This window comes from Quercus suber, unplaced genomic scaffold (genome assembly GCF_002906115.3).
Source record: "Quercus suber isolate HL8 unplaced genomic scaffold, Cork oak 2.0 scaffold_302, whole genome shotgun sequence".
Classification (NCBI taxonomy): Eukaryota; Viridiplantae; Streptophyta; class Magnoliopsida; order Fagales; family Fagaceae; genus Quercus; species Quercus suber.
In genome coordinates this window covers 618252-636113 of record NW_027069758.1, presented here as the reverse complement: position 1 = coordinate 636113, position 17862 = coordinate 618252, and the positions used below count along the sequence as shown (strand labels likewise).

Genomic DNA, 17862 nt, shown 5'->3' with positions numbered 1-17862 from the left:
GTCTATAACGCAGCATAAAACTGGCTTACCAATGTATCGAACGCATTCTTCCATCTTCTTCTTGAGATGTTCAAGTATGGTTTTGAGCTTGTGGGTAAGGGTGGATAGCTCCCATGCTTCTGAGGTGGATAACGCAAACCTGCAATCAATATCCATTTTGCAGTGTTATTGTTAAATGCCTTACAAACATTTTAGTATTTACACTACTTATAAAAAAATTTAGATCTCTTTGTTAGTAGTGTGTAAATCAATTACAATATACAAAAAATTTTAAGAAATGCGATAAACCTTTTATAGGATATAAAGTATCTAAATTTAAGGATTTGCATGAGAATTGTAAATTAGGATGGAGAGGAAAAAGCCATACTCGTAACCCATGTTAGTGAAGCTAGAAATCTGAGACGCGCAGGCCACAATACTCCTGATAGTCCAATACACAGCAGTTGGAATATGGATCATGGCTGAGGCTAATGCTGGTACGTCCGTTGTGATATAAATGGATGGTAGATCTTTAAACTCAATGACACACCAAGTCACTTCTAATATGGTCCTGATTAGATCATTAAGTGCATCGAACCGGGGTTTCAGCGGGACTGCGTGCTCAATGATGCCAGGCACTTGTTTCAGGATTGCCATTGCCTTGGCAAGTTGGTTTGTAGAGTAAATCTGTGCAAGAAGCCAGAATTCTCCATAGTTCAATCCAAATGCCGCTAGGGCCAGCACCAACTTAGCGTCCCATCCATAGTGTGATACCATGTTACATATTGCCACTGTGGTTTGGTGTGCATCTGTGCCACCCAAAGCCTTGTATGCAAGCTGAAAAAAATCCATTTATATACCGTTTCAAACAGTTTAAGGTTGACGTACAATTGTTTTATAGACCTATTGTTTTCAAAAACTTTAAGAAAAAAAAATACTTTTAATTTCTATTATTATGTTGATGTAAATATAGATAAGGCAAGATTTTTGTAATTGTGATTTGTTATAACCTCGCAGGCAATTCGGTCAATGGTATATGACAGAGCTTCCAGTATTGCAAGAAAACTCATATGGTGGGTCTTGTCATCAAAGCCTGAATCAAGGTATGTTTGGGAACCCTGTACAAAAACACAAGCAATAATTAGAAAATGAAAACAAAGAATATACAACTGGATGCTTTCAATTCAAATAAATTACATATGTAGATTTCCAACCAAAAAATTACTTGTATACATATATATCTATTGCATCATGCTTGATGGTGTGAACCCGCATATGTGTAAACTTATAAATGAATGTTATAAAGATTATAAAAATATGATTGGTATAACTTAAATAATGTAATAAATGAATATTTGTACCATTTTTTTTATTGGCAATACATTAGTTTGTAAGGCTTATTTGATGTAGTAAAATCAGTAGTATTATACCGTTGTTAAAAGGGTCTCTGGAGTGAGAGTGGCACGTCTAAGAATGTCCTCAACAAGTCGAAGAAGGGGTTTGACATCAAAGTCTCGGCCATCTGGAGTATGGGATCCCAGAATATGACTAACCAGCGCATTGTCATCAGACATCGTAAGCATGCTTCGGTCACCTCTGATCAGTTGGTGCGTAGCATTAGGTGTCAGCTTGCTGAGTAGGGTGGATGGCTGCAAAGAACCCAGTGGGGTGGGTTGTTGCCAAGCCCCAAGATTGGTTTGTGGGTTGGGCTGCTGATAAGGAATAAGGCTGGTTTGTTGGTTGGGTGGCTGAAATGGAACTTGTTTGGTTTGTGGGTTTTGTTGCTGCACTGCACCATAATTGGTTTGTGGGTTTGGTTGCTGCAATGCATAATTGGTTTGCGGGGTTTGCTGCTGCAGTGCAAAATTGGCTTGTGGGTTGGGTTGCTGGTATGTACCAGCTGGGTTGCTGGTTCGCTGCACAGAACCCAAGTTGGAAGTTGGCTGCAAAGGACCCAATTGTTGGCCAGGTTGCAACAATGGAGTAGCTTGTAATTGCACATTGCTAGCTTGGCTTGGTTGCTGGGCAGGAGTTGTGGCATTTGGTTTCTGCACAGGACCAGTTACTGCCTTGGAATCCATGTTTCAGAAAAACAACAAAGCAAAAGAAGGTTGGATACTCTTGGACAAGGGTAATGGGAGAGAAGATTTGCTTGTGTGTTTGACATCGGTTTTGGCTGGCCTTTATATAACCATGAGAAAAGGAATAAAGCCCAGCTAGCTGCATCAACTTCCTTGCTTCCATTGCGGTTAAAACTAATCGTTATGTGGAAGCTTTAGCTTTTGTGGCCCCTAGTTGTCTCACCATCTTTTGTCATGATCCTGAATTAGCAACATGAATGAAGTTGGAACCAAATCTGGATCTAGAGCATTTCGAGTTATGGACCATTTTACCATGGGTACTATTTACATTTGATTATTATTCATTGATTACATATAAGTGTGTGCGGGAGCGCACGCGACTTGTTTTTGGAAATTGGAACATGCAAATATATATTAGAGCGCGTATGTGTTGTAACATCCCAGTCAAACATCAAAAAAAAAAAAAAAGGTTTTGGTTGGATATTTTTGAGACACACGTAGCCCCACCTACCACATCATTCCCCAGCACTCCATTTCACTCATCTTTATCTCTTTGACCGGCCAAGCTCCTCACTTATCCTTTCTTTCTTTTTCTTCTTTTTCATTTTCTGTCTAACACTCCTCTCACTACCTCATACTCCTCCGCCAATACTCCATGCCACCATCTACCACCATCATTTTTCCTGCAATGTCACGGAAAATCCTTAGAGAACCTCTAAGCATCTTCACTTTTATTTGAGATAAAATTTCTAACCCTTTTGGTGAGTTTATATTTTGCTTGAGGTTATATTTTTATCTAAGCTTTAATAATGATATTCATGTGATTTATGAGCATTGAAAGTGATATTTTGTGTTTATATGTATGGGTTTTGTATTGGTAGAATTATTTGATGAGTGGTTTATGGTTTGTGTTAATGATGACTATCTAAGGTTTATTTTGGGTAGAAATTTAGGGGTTTTGAGTTATAACATGTAATGGTTGGTAAATTTAATTTTTCCATTGTTATTGGGTTTATTTGGAATTAGTTGAAGTTCAAAATTTTTTGTCTTGGAGGATATTTTGATTTTTCTTACATGGGTCTCTTGATGATGTTGTGTAAATCTTATGCAAGCTAGTCATAATGTTGGAGATGATATTGAATGGGTTAAATTTATAAATTGGAGTCTATGCCTTGTGAATTAATTTGTTGAGAAAGTTTGGAAGAGGAATATGTTATTGATGAGGTTAAATACTAGGCTTGCCTAATTAAGTGCATATTTGGCAATTCCTAAATTGTAGTTAGATACAATTTTAAGCTTGATGCTTATTGTGTTAGGTTTGCTTGATTTTGTTGAGATTCTAGCTAATCTCCTTTAGAGCTTGGAGAATTAGGCTTTCTGCGGGTTGCAAGATAAGTAGCTTTTTAATGGGATTTTGAAAAATAACCATGTTGTATAAATGTTGTTTTTGGGCTAGACACGCTTTTGGAAACTACTTATGGAAACTATATTTTCCTAAAAACTATTGTGTCGTAACCTTAATATATATATATATATATAGATAGATAGATAGATAGATAGATAGGTATATATATATATATATATATGATTATATATATGAAAATGCATCATATTTGATATTGCATTTGGGGAAATGTATGAATTGTTGATATGGAAAAATGAGCATCTTTTATTTAATCTTTGATAGAGAAATCATGAATTTTATGGTATATTAGAGAATTTAAAGATGCTTATCTTGTCTCGTTTTGAGGGAAATTGATAGAAAATCTTTTTGACTAGAATGAAGTTGAAAACCTTACAAACTTTGTGGAAGTTAGATTAATTAAGGTTTTTCTGAAACTACCTAGATATAAACTGTGTGTTTCAAAGTAATGCAACTTATGAGTGTTATGTGGTTTTAACACCGTGCCATGTGTGATTTCCCGGTGATCACCTGATTTGGTTTCCGTAGTCTTTGTAACAATGGAATCAAATCTAAGTCAGTGCCCTTTCACTTCGGATGATGCATTCTTCCCTGCTGCCCATGGAAGGAAGAGGTTCACTGATTGTGTGTGAGTGAGACTACTACCCATGGGGCCAAGAGACCACATGCAAGAGANTAAAAATAAAATAATCAATAAAAAAAAGGTTATCTTGGTTTTTTTTGAGGTCCACACGTACCCCACCTAACCTCTTCCCCCACTCATTTTCACTCATCTCTTTATTCTTGACTGGCCAGTCACTCACTTATCCTTTCTTTTTTTCTTTTTTGTATTTCTGTCTACACTCCTCTCCACTCTATACCTCACTATACTCCATCCAGCCAACCACCATCCACCATTTCCACCATCATTTTTCCGCAATGTCACGAATTCTTGAGAACCATCTAAAACCTCTAGCATCTTACTTTATTTGAGATAAAATTTCTAACCCTTTTGGTGAGTTTTAATTTTGCTTGAGGTTATATTTTATTTAAACTTTAATAATGATATCTCATGTGATTTATGAGCATTGAAAGTGATATTTTGTGTTTATATGTATGGGTTTTGTATTGGTAGAATTATTTGATGAGTGGTTTATGGTTTGTGTAATGATGACTATCTAAGGTTTATTTTGGAGAAATTTAGGGGTTTTTTATAACATGTGATGGTTGTGTAAATTATATTTTTCTCATGCTATTGGTTTATTTGGAGATTAGTTGAAGTTCTAAAATTTTTCGTCTTGGAGGATATTTGATTTTTTTCATACATGTCTCTTGATGATGTTGTGTAAATCTTATGGAAGCTAGTCATGAATTGGAGATGATATTGAATGTGGTTAACTTTATAAATTGGAGTTATGCCTTGTGAATCTAATTTGTACGAGAAAGTTTAGAAGTGAATATTATTATTGATGAGGTTAAATACTAGGCTTGCCTAATTAAGTGCTTATTTGGCAATTCCTAAATTGTAGCTAGATACAATTTCAAGCTCTATGCTTATTGTGATAGGTTTACTTGATATTTTTTAGGTTCTAGCTAATCTCCTTGGAGCTTGGAGAATTAGGCTTTTGTGGTTGCGAGGTAAGTAGCTTTTTAATGGGATTTTTGGAAAATAATCATGTTTCATAAATATTGTTTTTGGGTCAAACACATTTTGGAAAGTTATATATGCATATATGTTTTCTTAAAAGTATTGTGTTGTGGCCCTATTATATATTATTATATATGAAAAGTGCATCATATTTGGTATTGCATTTGGAGAAATGCATGAATTGTTGATATGGAAAAATGAGCATCTTTTATTTAATCTTTGATAGGAAAATCCTGGATTTTATGATATATTAGAAAATTTAAAGATTCTTATCTTATCTTATTATGTGGGAAATTGATAGAAAATCTCTTGACAAAAATGAAGCTGAAATCCTTACAAATTTTGTGGAAGTTAGATTATTTAAGGTTTTTTTGAAATTACCTAAATATAAACTGTGTGTTTCAAAGTAACGTAACATGTGAGTTTTATGTGGTTGTAACACCATGCCATGTGTGATTTTCCAGTGATCACCCGATTTGGTTTTTTGTAGTCTTTATAACAACGGAATCAAATCCAGGTCAGTGCCCTTTTACTTTGGATGATGCGTTCTTCTCTGCTGCCCATGGGGGGGGAAGAGGTTCCTTGATTGTGTGTGGGTGGTGCTGCTGTCCATGAGGCCAAAAGACCACATACAAAACAGGTCCTATTTGACGCACTCTCTCTACTGCCCATGGGGGGAGAGAAAAACCTTGAGAGTATGGGTGAGGTTACTGTCCATGAGGCCAAGAGTCTGCATACCAGAAAGAACAATATCATGTCAGTTATGAATGGATGGATCCCCTAACCGGTTTATGTGGTAGTGTGGTATATTTGTGATAAATTACCTTATATTAGATTTTATGGCTTTGGAAATTATATTGTTGGTGCTCATAGATTATAGTATATAGTTTCAAGGTATTTACTTTGAGAAACTTTGTGTTTCATTATTCAATCATTCTTGTCATATCATATTGCTATTATTGAAAATGGAACTTGAATTTTTTCCTACCCCAATTAATTATGCTACTTACTGGGCTCTATCTCATTCCATTAATTTGTAAACTTTTTAGAGTAGACAACAATCTTTTGAGATAGCTTTTTGGTGGCTAACAGTAGTTAGACTTACAACTGATAGAGACTAAACTTTTGTAATGGAGATATTAGATGATGTACATCTTATAATAGGCTTAACTCATTCTTTTGTATATTATAGTGGTTGTGACGTTATTCCCACTAATGGGACAAGCTGATGATATGTAATTATTTATTCAGACCTCTATTCTTTTGTGGCCAATGGTCCTGGTAATTATTACTTAGAGTTCTGACTTACATTGAGAGTATATTCAATGGAATTATTATGATAATTCTTGATGTTGGTACTTGATATGATTTATGTGGATTGGATTGTCTAAAAGGAAAAATCTACAGGTACTTTGAGACGGCTTTTTCATGCTTTGGACCTTTGGGGTTTGGAGCGTGACACTCTCTTTGCTGCTCATGGGGGGAGAGAAAAACCTTAAGGGTATGGGTGAGGCTGCTATCCATGGGGCCAAGAGTCTGCATACTAGAGAGGACAATATCATGCCAGTTGTGAATGATATTGAGTCTGCATACAAGATTGCAACCAGTTTGAGTATTGAGGACAACATTATCTACACCTCTATAACTTATTTCTCTCAGTGCAAAATTACACTAATATACAGATACTTAAAACATGCTCTATAACACAAGGCATACTAAAATTGATTATTGAGTTGCATTTTCTTTTCCATTCCTAAACATTAAACAATCTTAGCCAAATTATATAGAAACAGTTACTACTACTAATACTAATTGCATTATCAGGCACAACTACAGAATTATCACAGTAAGAACCCATATCTCATTCTAACATTTCTTCAAACATGCATATACACAAACAACTTTTTCAAGTATGCACCACTTCTACCATTTCTACATATAAGAACCCATATTCATTTGATGACAGAAGGTCACAAAACATGCATAAAAATGTATATAATTCTTAAGGATAAAATCCAGTTGGTTGCCAATAAGTTTATATATTTTTTGGAAATGAAAGAAACCAAAAACTTAAATCCAACACAGTTCATTATTTAGGACACAACAAAATAATATGAAAATGAAAGCAAAACTCACCAGTCCAAGAAGCCTGAAACCAGGAAAAGAACTGCGTTCTAAAGGGAAATGAAAGAGAATTTACTTAATTCAAGAAAGTCTCCTGGAGAGAAAAGTGAGAAGTTATAGTTTACTATATGAAAATGAAATGCTATGGATTACAATCAAGCGTATTTATATATGTTATTTGTAAGCCTTATTGCCCAAAACAACCCACTAAAAATTTGTAACAAATTTGGATATAATTCTTGGCATTTCTTGCAATTTAATAAATTATCTTGGCTTCACTTCTTGTAATCTTATAACTAAATATCTAACTTAACTCTTCTTGATTCTTTATAAGAATTACTGTGTAATCAAAACATCTTTACACTTGGCCATAGAGAGTTTCAAACATATATCAGAGTATAGTGACTGTGCGGTCTGATTTGGAGAATTCGTTTTATCATTTTTCTTTACCACTATTATTATTATTATTTTTTTTTTTATTATTTTTATTATTATTATATCTTAATTTTGTTTATTATTATTATTCTTTACCAATTAGACCTATGGTTTTCCAAATAAAGGAAAAAAGACTATTCCACTAAGCTACAAAACTCTTAGTTCTTCTTCTTTTTTTCAAACACTTGAACAGTACAATAATAAGCCAAACATTCACAAAGAGTCTGGTAGGTTGTAACTCAATTGGCACTCCCAAGTGTTTCCATGTCAGTTCAAACCTTTTCTCTCAATTGTTACTATCAAATTTAACGAAAATAAAAATTCACCATAAATTATACCCCAAAAAATAAAAAATAAAAACTATGCAAAATAGAATGAGTACAAAGATAGAAGAGGGCTAAAGAAAACAGTAACCGTATCATAGCCCTATCATAGCATGATTCAAGGCTGGGAATCTTGCAGAGAGATGGCTCCATCTAAACTTGAGTATCAATTGCTAGATTTGGAAGTAATGGAAAGGTCTTTGACTTCAACTTTTTAAGTGGGATTTATTTGGTTCATTTATATAATACACTTCACTGGTTCTCATTTTTAATCTAGTGAATCATGGCAGACAACATACATAAAGGAGTGACATTCCTCGCTTGAGACATCCAATCAGCCAACTAGCCCTCTAGCTGTTGAAAAATTGGTTTAGCATCATCATCTTTGAGTACCACATATTCGTCTTTTGGTGCAATTGCAATTAGTAACATATACTGATCACTTGTAAAGATGCAATGAAGGATTAAAGCTCACTTGTAAATTTTTTTGGATCCATTCATAGTTGAAAGTTTAGTTTCAGCAATAACATTGTGGAAAGTACTTAAATGTGTGGGGCAATTATTAGAAAAATTCCAGCCATATATTTCAGGTTGCTCTGTCATCATCTACTACCGCCCTCTTTATGTACTCTTCGAAACAGTCATTTTTCTTATGCTTTTTAGATCTTTAATGGATCATTATGATGTTTCAAGTTCCTTGATTTTGTTAAAAATTACTAATATATAAGGGAGTAATTTTTGCTGACAAGAAGCTAACCATTGTTGGATTTTCATCTCATATAAGCACTTATCAGTCTGCATGGATAGACCACTCAAGAGCCACATAATGGGCAGCGGGAAACTAAATTCTAGCTACACTCATTGCAGGAAATTCTCTTAACCATCAAATACAGTTCTAAAGTCATAAATAAGAGATATGGAGAGCAACAAAAAAAATATATATATATATACATATATAGACAATTTAAAGTCATATCCAGATTATTGTTTCAATAGATAAAGAGTAGGAAGATGAGAAAGAAGATATCTTAACTAGTCATCAGTTACAGAATCCACACTGCAAGAAACGTGGAAAATACCAGAATGGTAGGAAAATATTTGGCATACAATGACTATGCATGATCAGCTCGGGATATATACCATCCAAGAAATGTAAGGTGTACACGAAAGTCTGATATCCAACTACATGTATGCAATTAGAAGGTTGTCGACTACCTTTCCAAGTGGTTACGTTGCAACATCCAGAACCCTTTATATGACCCAAAAACAAAGCTTGATCTCCAAAGTTTTGCATCTTCACCCATTCCATCTTCAGAAAATTTAGCTCATAAACTTCATATTCATTGGATGAAGTTTCATAAATCATCAGCATTTGTTCATTAGAACCCAATAACCACAGTCGCCGAGTGAAAAATTTCAAGTTAAATGCTTTTTACTTCCAGCAGGGTCACAAAAGGATGAGAATTCAAATTTAGTACACCTATTTCAGCATAATCAGTTAGGACGTATATCTTACCCTTAAAGACCACTCCATCAACAATCGAAGGAATGGGCTCACAAAAGCCAATAAATTTGTCTCTAGAATCATATACAGTCCAACTGATGTCTGTGGATCTACAGAATTGTGTAAATATGGGCCACATCCACCAAAAGCTATGAGTACAAATGCTGGCAAAGTTGTAGCTAAAGACGCTAGGATGAAACGAGAGCAAACATTGGGAGGGTTAGGGAAATGAAGTTCATGTCTTGTAAAAGGATTTAGGAGCCAATTTGAGAATTTTCGGTTTTTTTCTTGTCTTTCATGATCAAGTATCCACAAGTTACCCCTGTACACGATTTTCCAACAAGGTTGGGCAGTTTTGCCTTGTAAAACCTGTGATCAAAGATTCTATAGAAGAAACAAGCTCTCTTAGCATTCCTTGATAAGAAGATAAAAAGTGGAGGTTGGGATGCCATAAACTCTTGCTTGTACGCAGCAACGCATAACCTCCATCCTTTGCAGACACAGCCAAACATGAGATAATCTATAGCACCTAGCGACTGCATTATCAGATCAAGCAAAGCCTCAGGGAGGTCCGACCATGGCCTCCAATCACTATTGTCAACCCTCCTTTTCTTCTTACTTCTAGGCTCAGTGAGATTTATGTAACTTCCCCTTTGCAGTGCCATGCCTACTTTCCATGAAGAAAATTATAGATTAGGTCCTACAAATGACACTAAATAAACATGTAATGGTTTTAGATTCGTAGTAGTAACTTATTGTTTCTAATATATTATCCTAAGCTTTGAGTGTTTAGGACTGTACACCATAAAATTTAATTCAAGCACCATAAAAATATTAACCAAGGAAGTGCATAATTACACATATACAGAGTATATAGACCAGTATGGTTCTATTCATTCAAACATTTTGTCAAACATAAAGTACTCATATTAAACAGGAATATACAACCAATTTTCTCAAGCATGCACCTGTTCCACCATATCCACATTTAAAATAAAAATAAAAAACCCACGTTTGATTGATTACAGATAGCTGTAAAACATACATAAAAATTGTATATAGCTTTTGAATATACTTTTCTTTTGGTTTCTCAAGCCCCAAACAGATGAATAATAAAAACCCCATATCAATTTGAAGATGGATGGCAGTAGTACTAGTGGGACACACGCACAACAAAAGCAATAATACTCGTCACCACTCAACCAATCATTTCTTCCTACTTTTCTCTTGTTTTCCTACGGTTTCTCAGCTCCCAAACAGAAGGAAAGCCCATAAATAAAATAAAATTAAAATTAAAATAAAATAAAAATTTTTAAAATTTTTAAAAATTTAAAAAAAAAATGGTTAAGGGAAGAAAAGTACCTGGTTGGAAGTTGTTTGTGAAACCAAACGACCACCTTAACTTTTTGAAGTGACGAATGATGATTTATGTAGTTTTCTATTAGGTTTTGAGGTTCAGTGGTGGTGTTTACCCGCCACTCATTCCGCGCCTTATTTCAAGAATGAAAATAAGTAAACAAATAATCTAGTAATTCTTTCATAATAAATTGCAAAAAATCTAGTAACACAAAATAATTTACATTTTTTGTCGCAACTCTCTGTGTAGGTGACTGTGATTGATGGAGGAAAAATAAAAAGTTTATGTGAAAGTGACATGTATTCTGTCATTGTTATATACAAAAATTATGATAAAAGTTCCGGGTTTGTTTGGGGCAAAAGAATTGAGGCCCAATGTAAGTTAAAAGAAATTTAAAAAATTACACCCGCCACAACTCAAAGATTAATGTGAAAATGTTGCACCTTTCTCATATTTTATTTCATAGACATTATAACCATTTTGGTAAACTCCTTTCCAGAGAATCTCATATTTTCTTAAATTTTTGCTCTAAAGTCATCCATTTTCACAAGAGATGTAATTAATTCATCGAGGCTAATTCCATCTTGGCCAAAAGAATCATCATTTAAGACACACTTGTGCTAATTTATTTTCTGATTTGCATCCTAATAATTTTGTTGAGTACCATATTTGCGTCCTTCATTTTTTTTCTTCATTGTAGGGATTTACTCATCACCATCAACATTGTATTTGAGGCCATATATAACATTAATGGTCATGGCCTTACGAAGCTTTCTTCATCCAAATCTTGGCTGGGTCCCAAAAGTCACCAAGGTAGGCTGAAGTGTTGCTATTACTTTCTCTGGCACATCTAAAAAGACTAGCCCTGAGGTATTCTGTAGCTCTTCAGCCATTTGTTCTAATATGGCGTGAAGACCATGTTCAAGCATGTCAGTCCTAGCTTCGATGTTATTCTGAGCTTAAACTTCATAACTTGTAGCTTCGATATCCTTACTCCTAGCTGTTTCTAGCATATCTCTCACTATGGTCGTCAATTTGTTTGAGAATATTTTGTTTTTAACCTGCTTAAATTGATTACAAGTAGTTTGATGCCTTGGTTCAAGTCTTGAAATGGTTGATTATGGGTTCGTGGTGGATTATTTGACTTCGTACTTAAAGGGATGTGGTTCGATATTACCTCAATTAAGATGACTTCTGATGCTCAATATAGGAAATGCAGGTAATAATGAAAAATGGAAAGCAAGTAAATAAAATCCCAAGTTTTCAAGTATCTCTCACAAGTGAAATATAATGCTAATGATTTCTCAGAAGCTAAGTTATCCATGAGTACACTAAAATTGATTGCAAGAAAAATAAATCATAGCTTAGGCTGCCTAATAATTAACAGATCGAAGCCTAAGTTATCATTCTAGACATCAAATTGGATTAAAGGCGAAGCATTATGAATCAATTAAGACAAACAATTAAAAACTTAAATCAAAGTTCACTAAACCTGTATAAAGGAGATTAACCACTTTAAAAAGCCGTAAGGAAACACTTAGAAGTATGAACACTTCACAAAGCCCTAAGAATTACGAGAGAACCTCCTAGCCTCCAAGGAACTAATATTTCAATTACCTTTGTGTAAAACATGTTCTTCAATGGAGTGTGGTGGTCCTTTCTTCTTTTTATTCTGATGACTCAAGGCATACAACATTTCTAGGGAGCCAACTATAGAGGAGTTACATTCCTCCGTCAAAACATCCAGTAAGCCAACTAGCCTAGTGCTGTCATAGTCGTGAAAGGCATAGCATCACCATCTTCTAGGAAAAAATTGGCAAATGCCATTTTTAAGCAAAAATTGAAGCGTTTTACCTTATTTTCTAAACTAATTAGGGAAATGCTCCTCTTTTGTAACTCAATTTGAGATAAATCGAGTTAAAAAAAAAAAAAAAAAAAATCCAGAGTCCTATAGTGCAGTTTTAAGAAGCCTATAGTGACGTTTTAAGAAGCCTATAGTGGCATTTTGTAACTCGACCTCTATGAAATTATAACTCGAATTCATGAAGGCCGAGTTACAAAACGCCACTATAAATCCTTAAAACGTCACTATAAGCTCCTTAAAAACACCACTATAGAACCTAACTCGATTTATCTCAAATTGAGTTTTAAAAGATGGACATTTTCCTAATTAGTTTGGAAAATGAGGCAAAATGCTACATAATTTGTGCAAAAAGGGCATTTGCCCATTTTCTCCCCATCTTCTGAGTACCACATATTCATGTTTTATAGTGCAAAAAAATATTCATGTTTTAGTGCAATTGTAATTAGAAACGTATGGCAATGATACAATGGAGGATTAAAGTTTACTTGTAATTTTTTTTTTTGAATCCATTCGTACTTAGTTTCCGCAACTCTGACATTCTGGAAAGAAGCAGTTAATGGTGAGTTGCAATGAGTGAAAAAAATAATAAAAAATAAAAAAATAATAATAAAAGAAGCCCAGCCATATGTTTCTCCATCTTCATCTATCTACTGACATCTTATGTTCTCTTTGAAATTAAAAAACCCTGCATATTTTGGTGTTCCATCCAGTCACATTTATGCTTCCCAGCTCTGTGATAGATCAGTACAAGGTTCCAAGCTCGTTAGTTTATTAAAAATCTAACAATCAAGCCAATACCAACAACAAACAAAAAATACATGAAGAAATTTTTACTGGCTGGAAGACAAAACATTGTTGGATTTTCATATCACAAAAATAGTTGTGCAGTTTGCACTAGTGGACCATTTGAGAGCTGCAAAAATGGGCAGCAGGAAACTCAAGCAAACCTCATAGCAAGTAATTTTCTTCAATGATTAGCCATCAAAAAGAGTTCTAAAGTCATCAATAAGGGGAATAAAAAACAATAAATATATAAAGAGAGATGCTACGTCTACAACAATTTTACAACAATTTTACAACAAATCACAGGTGGTTAGTTGTTATTGGTTCAAATTTGAAACTAACACTGAGATTACTTTTTTGCCCTAACAATAATAACCAGTAACAACCTGCCACTTAGGATTTGTTGTAGAAATGTTGTAAAAATGTTGTAGACGTATCATTTCTCATATATAAAACACTTCAATGTCTTGTCCAAATGACTGCTTCAATAGAGGTAGGGAAGATGAACAAGAAGAAATCCTAACTAGTCATCAACCAAAGAATTCACACTGCAAGACAGATGTGGAAAATACTAGAACGGGTAATTGCCTTGGTTAAAATCTGGCATACGTTTTCCTTGCATGATTGGAAAAGATTTGGGATATCTTTTATCCAAGAATTGAACGCCGTATTTGTTAGTTACACTGCCAACTTTGTATATGCAATTAGCACATTGTTGGTGACCGTTCCATCTGGTTATGTTGTACAATCCTGAGCCCGTTCTATGACCCAAAAACAATGCTTGATCTCCTAAACTCTGCCGCTGAACCCATTGCATCTTTGAAAAATTTAGCTCATAAACTGAATGATAGTCAAATTCAATTATTCCACGAATCATCAGGAGCTGTTCATCAGAAGCCAGTAACCGAAACTGCAGTCGACAATTCAAATCTGCAATGCCTTTTACTTTCAGCAGGGTCACATAAGGATGAGAATTCAGATTTAGTATCCCAATTTCAGCATGACTAGCTAAAACATATACCTTGCCCTTGAAGACAGCTCCATCAATTATCATCCAAGGATTGTGTCTAGGACTGCTGTTAAATTTGTCATTATAATCATATACAGTCCAATGGACATCTGTGGATCTACGAAACTGGAAATATGGCTGCCATCTACAAAAAGCTATGAGTACAAACTCTGGCAAAGGCGTAGCTAAAGCAGCAAGGATGAAGTGACAATAAGTTTTGGGAGGGCTCGGGAAACAGAGTTCATGTCTTGTAAAAGGATTCAGAAGCCAAATTTGAGAATCTGTCCTTTCTTCCTTGTCCTTCAGGACCAAATATCCACAAGTGATCCCCAAACATGATTTGCCAATAAGGTTGGGCAGTATTGCCTTGTATAACTTTCGATCAAAGATACTATAGAAGTAACAAGCTCTCCTAGCATGTGTTGATAAGAAGAGAACAAGTGGAGGTTGGGATGCCAAAAAACCTTTTTTATATGTCGCAACATATGACCTCCATGTTCTACAAACACACCCAAACATGAGATAGTCTATAGGCCCTAGTGACTTTGTAATAAGATCAAGCATAGATCTGGAAGGTCCGGCCATGGCCTCCAATTATTATACTCATCCAGCTTTTTCTTCTTACATCTAGGCCCCTTGAGATTTATATAACTTGCCCCTAGCACCACCATGATTACCTACCCACAAAAAGAAAATCATCCAGCTTTTTCTTCTTACTTCTAGGCCCCTTGAGATTTATATCACTTGCCCCTAGCACCACCATGATTACCTACCCACAAAAAGAAAATTTAGATCAGATCCTATACATGACACTAATTAAACATCTAACACGTCTACATTCATAACACTATCTAATGTTTCCAACCCAATTTTCCATTTTACAAGACGTTTAAACTTAACAACATATTATGCTATACTTGGAGCCAACATCCATCTTAGAAGATGCCAACCAGTTTGAATGTTTAGGATGACAATATCAGCATTCAGCACCTCTATCAGGCAAATTACTTCAACCACCATATAAAAACATAATAAAGGAATCGTAAAAGTACACACATATACAAATACTTAAATCATGCTCTGAGGTACAAGTCATAATAAAATAGATTCTATTCTTTCAAACATTTCTTCAAACATATAGTACTCATACTTTATACAAGAATACACAGATAATTTTCTCGCGCATGAACCGTTTCTAACACATGACAAATCAACATAATGAAACCCCATATTAATTTGATGATAGATCGTAGTAGAAACACGATCCAAGGCTGTTCATTATTTTGGTACACAACAAAAAGCAAAACTCACCACTCAACCAATGCTTTCGCTGAGATAAAAACTCCAAAAAAAAAATTTATATATATATATATAAATATATTTTTTAACATAAGACTCAAACTTTTCTTAGTAATTTTCTTTTGCTTTCCTGCAGTTTCTCGGCTGCCAAACAGAGGGAAAGCCCAATACAAAAACATGACATTAAAAAGTTAGAAAATAAGAAATCGGTGAAGTAAAAGAAACGTACCTAAATGGAAGTTGTTTGTGAAAACCAGACGACCACCTTAACTTTTTCGGAGTATGCGGTTTTAACTTTTAAACGACAGTTATTAAGCTCTGGAGATTCAGTGGTTTTGTTTTCCCGCTATTCATTCCGCGCCTCAAATTTCTATAAACAAAAACGTGAGTAAATCGTATTTGTTTCATTATATGGTTAACATTTTTTTTTTTTTTTGGCATATGTGTTAAATCTTTTTTTTTTTTATGACTATATGTAGTCAATCTTGACCGTTCATTTATTAATTAATATTTAGGGTAAATTACGACCTTAACGTTTGCATTTTTCTTCCATTATTTAACGGCATACATGCATGGCTGCCATGGCTAAGGCAGTGTTCACACAAGAATACCATGGGCATGCAACATGCCCAAAGGAGGTTATTTGGGTATACCAGAATGCCCAAAAAAAAGTTATTTGGACATATTACTATTAGGGACTAGACAGAAACATTTGAAATGTTAGTAACTAAATTAATATATAATGTAAATATTAAAGATCAAATTAATATTTACTAATAGTTACTATATTAGTCTATTATATATAGTCAATCTTGACTGTTCATTTATTAATTAATATTTAGGGTAAATTACGACCTTAACGTTTGCATTTTTCTTCTATTATTTAACGGCATACATGCATGGCTGCCATGGCTAAGGCAGTGTTCACACAAGAATACCATGGGCATGCAACATGCCCAAAGGAGGTTATTTGGGTATACCAGAATGCCCAAAAAAAAGTTATTTGGACATATTACTATTAGGGACTAGACAGAAACATTTGAAATGTTAGTAACTAAATTAATATATAATGTAAATATTAAAGATCAAATTAATATTTACTAATAGTTACTGTATTAGTCTATTATATATTACAATATAATATTTTAGTTGATGTAGTATTATAAAAATATTATATTAAATAAAGGATATCTATATTAAATCTTCCAATGTTGCAAATGACAAAAACTTGATAGCAAATTTACCTATGCAGTCCATATTGGTCCTATTTGGTCCAGCTCAGTCTATTTTGTTTACTTCAGTCTTATTCGGTTCAATTTAGTCCTAATCAGTCCACTTTAGTTCTATTCAGACAATGCGGTCTTATTTGGTCCATTCTATCCATTTTGGTCCTATTCGTTCTTAATCGGTAAACTTTTGTATTAAGTTCATTTTGTCCACTTCTGTTCAATTTGATCATATTCGGTCCACTTTAGTTCTATTCGCTCCATTTGGCTTTTTCAATCCACTTTGATACCATTCGGTCTTATTCGGTCCACTTTTGTCCTATTTGGTCCTAGAGGTTATAGTAGCTTCTTTTTTTTTTTTAGAGTTATAATATGCTACTAACCTTACAGCTCGAATCCTTTCTTCTCTAGACCCTTAAACACTTTATGTATGAATAAGTTTCAATTAAACTACAAGGCTCTTGGCTATGGTGACTTTTTAATGGTAAAAAATAGTTGCTATACTTGACATCAGACATATATCATGCTCTGTCTGTTACCAATATCATGCATTCTTCCCATGTGTAATTTAAAGGTGATTCACTTACAGATTAAAATACTAAAAAATTGTATATATGAAAAATCTCAACTTATTTACCTCACAAATCTGAACTCTCTCTCCCCTGATCTATGTAATTATGGAGTCTTTTAACCCATTGACACTAGCATCCTTCTTGCTTAGAAGAAAGCAAAGATATCAGATAAATACTTAAATGAGAAGAATGGAACAAGCAGAGAGGTGTCACCGCGTACTCCCTGCAGATACAAGAGGAGCTAATAATTTATTAC

The 17862-nt window shown here is 34.3% G+C and overlaps 2 protein-coding genes and 2 long non-coding RNA genes across 6 annotated transcripts in view; 1 reads left to right on the top strand and 3 right to left on the bottom strand.

Annotated features, from left to right (window-relative positions):
- Nucleotides 1-2131, bottom strand: part of LOC111992809 (uncharacterized) — a 3157-nt gene extending 1026 nt beyond the window's left edge. Inside the window, exons 1-4 of the mRNA XM_065782435.1 lie at nt 1410-2131; nt 990-1097; nt 368-816; nt 30-139 (exon numbers count right to left, since the gene is read on the bottom strand). Of these exons, the coding sequence (XP_065638507.1) occupies nt 30-139; nt 368-816; nt 990-1097; nt 1410-2060 (1318 nt within the window). The 5' untranslated portion in view covers nt 2061-2131. The remainder of the gene's footprint in view (nt 1-29; nt 140-367; nt 817-989; nt 1098-1409) is intronic.
- Nucleotides 2132-2769: 638 nt separating this feature from the next.
- Nucleotides 2770-6097, top strand: LOC111986242 (uncharacterized). Of its 2 annotated transcripts, none has more exons than XR_010632609.1 (3): nt 2770-2821; nt 5049-5100; nt 5575-6097. It is a non-coding gene; the product is annotated as an uncharacterized LOC111986242 (long non-coding RNA). The 2 variants fall into 2 exon arrangements; XR_010632610.1 differs by lacking the exon at nt 2770-2821 and adding an exon at nt 4447-4477.
- Nucleotides 6098-8950: 2853 nt separating this feature from the next.
- Nucleotides 8951-11806, bottom strand: LOC136071322 (uncharacterized). Its single transcript, XR_010632608.1, has 2 exons — nt 10859-11806; nt 8951-10163 (listed from the first exon to the last, which is right to left on the bottom strand). It is a non-coding gene; the product is annotated as an uncharacterized LOC136071322 (long non-coding RNA).
- A 1848-nt stretch (nt 11807-13654) lies between these two features.
- LOC111986227 (uncharacterized) lies at nt 13655-16252 on the bottom strand. 2 transcript variants are annotated; one of them, XM_024017862.2, is made up of 2 exons: nt 16038-16252; nt 13655-15278 (listed from the first exon to the last, which is right to left on the bottom strand). In XM_024017862.2, the coding sequence occupies exon 2, from the start codon at nt 15092-15094 to the stop codon at nt 14072-14074; it is 1023 nt and encodes a 340-aa protein (XP_023873630.2). In that variant the 5' UTR covers nt 15095-15278; nt 16038-16252; the 3' UTR covers nt 13655-14071. The 2 variants fall into 2 exon arrangements, with proteins under 2 accessions (XP_023873630.2, XP_065638526.1); XM_065782454.1 differs by having other exon boundaries at nt 13655-15259.
- Nucleotides 16253-17862: the final 1610 nt, after the last annotated feature.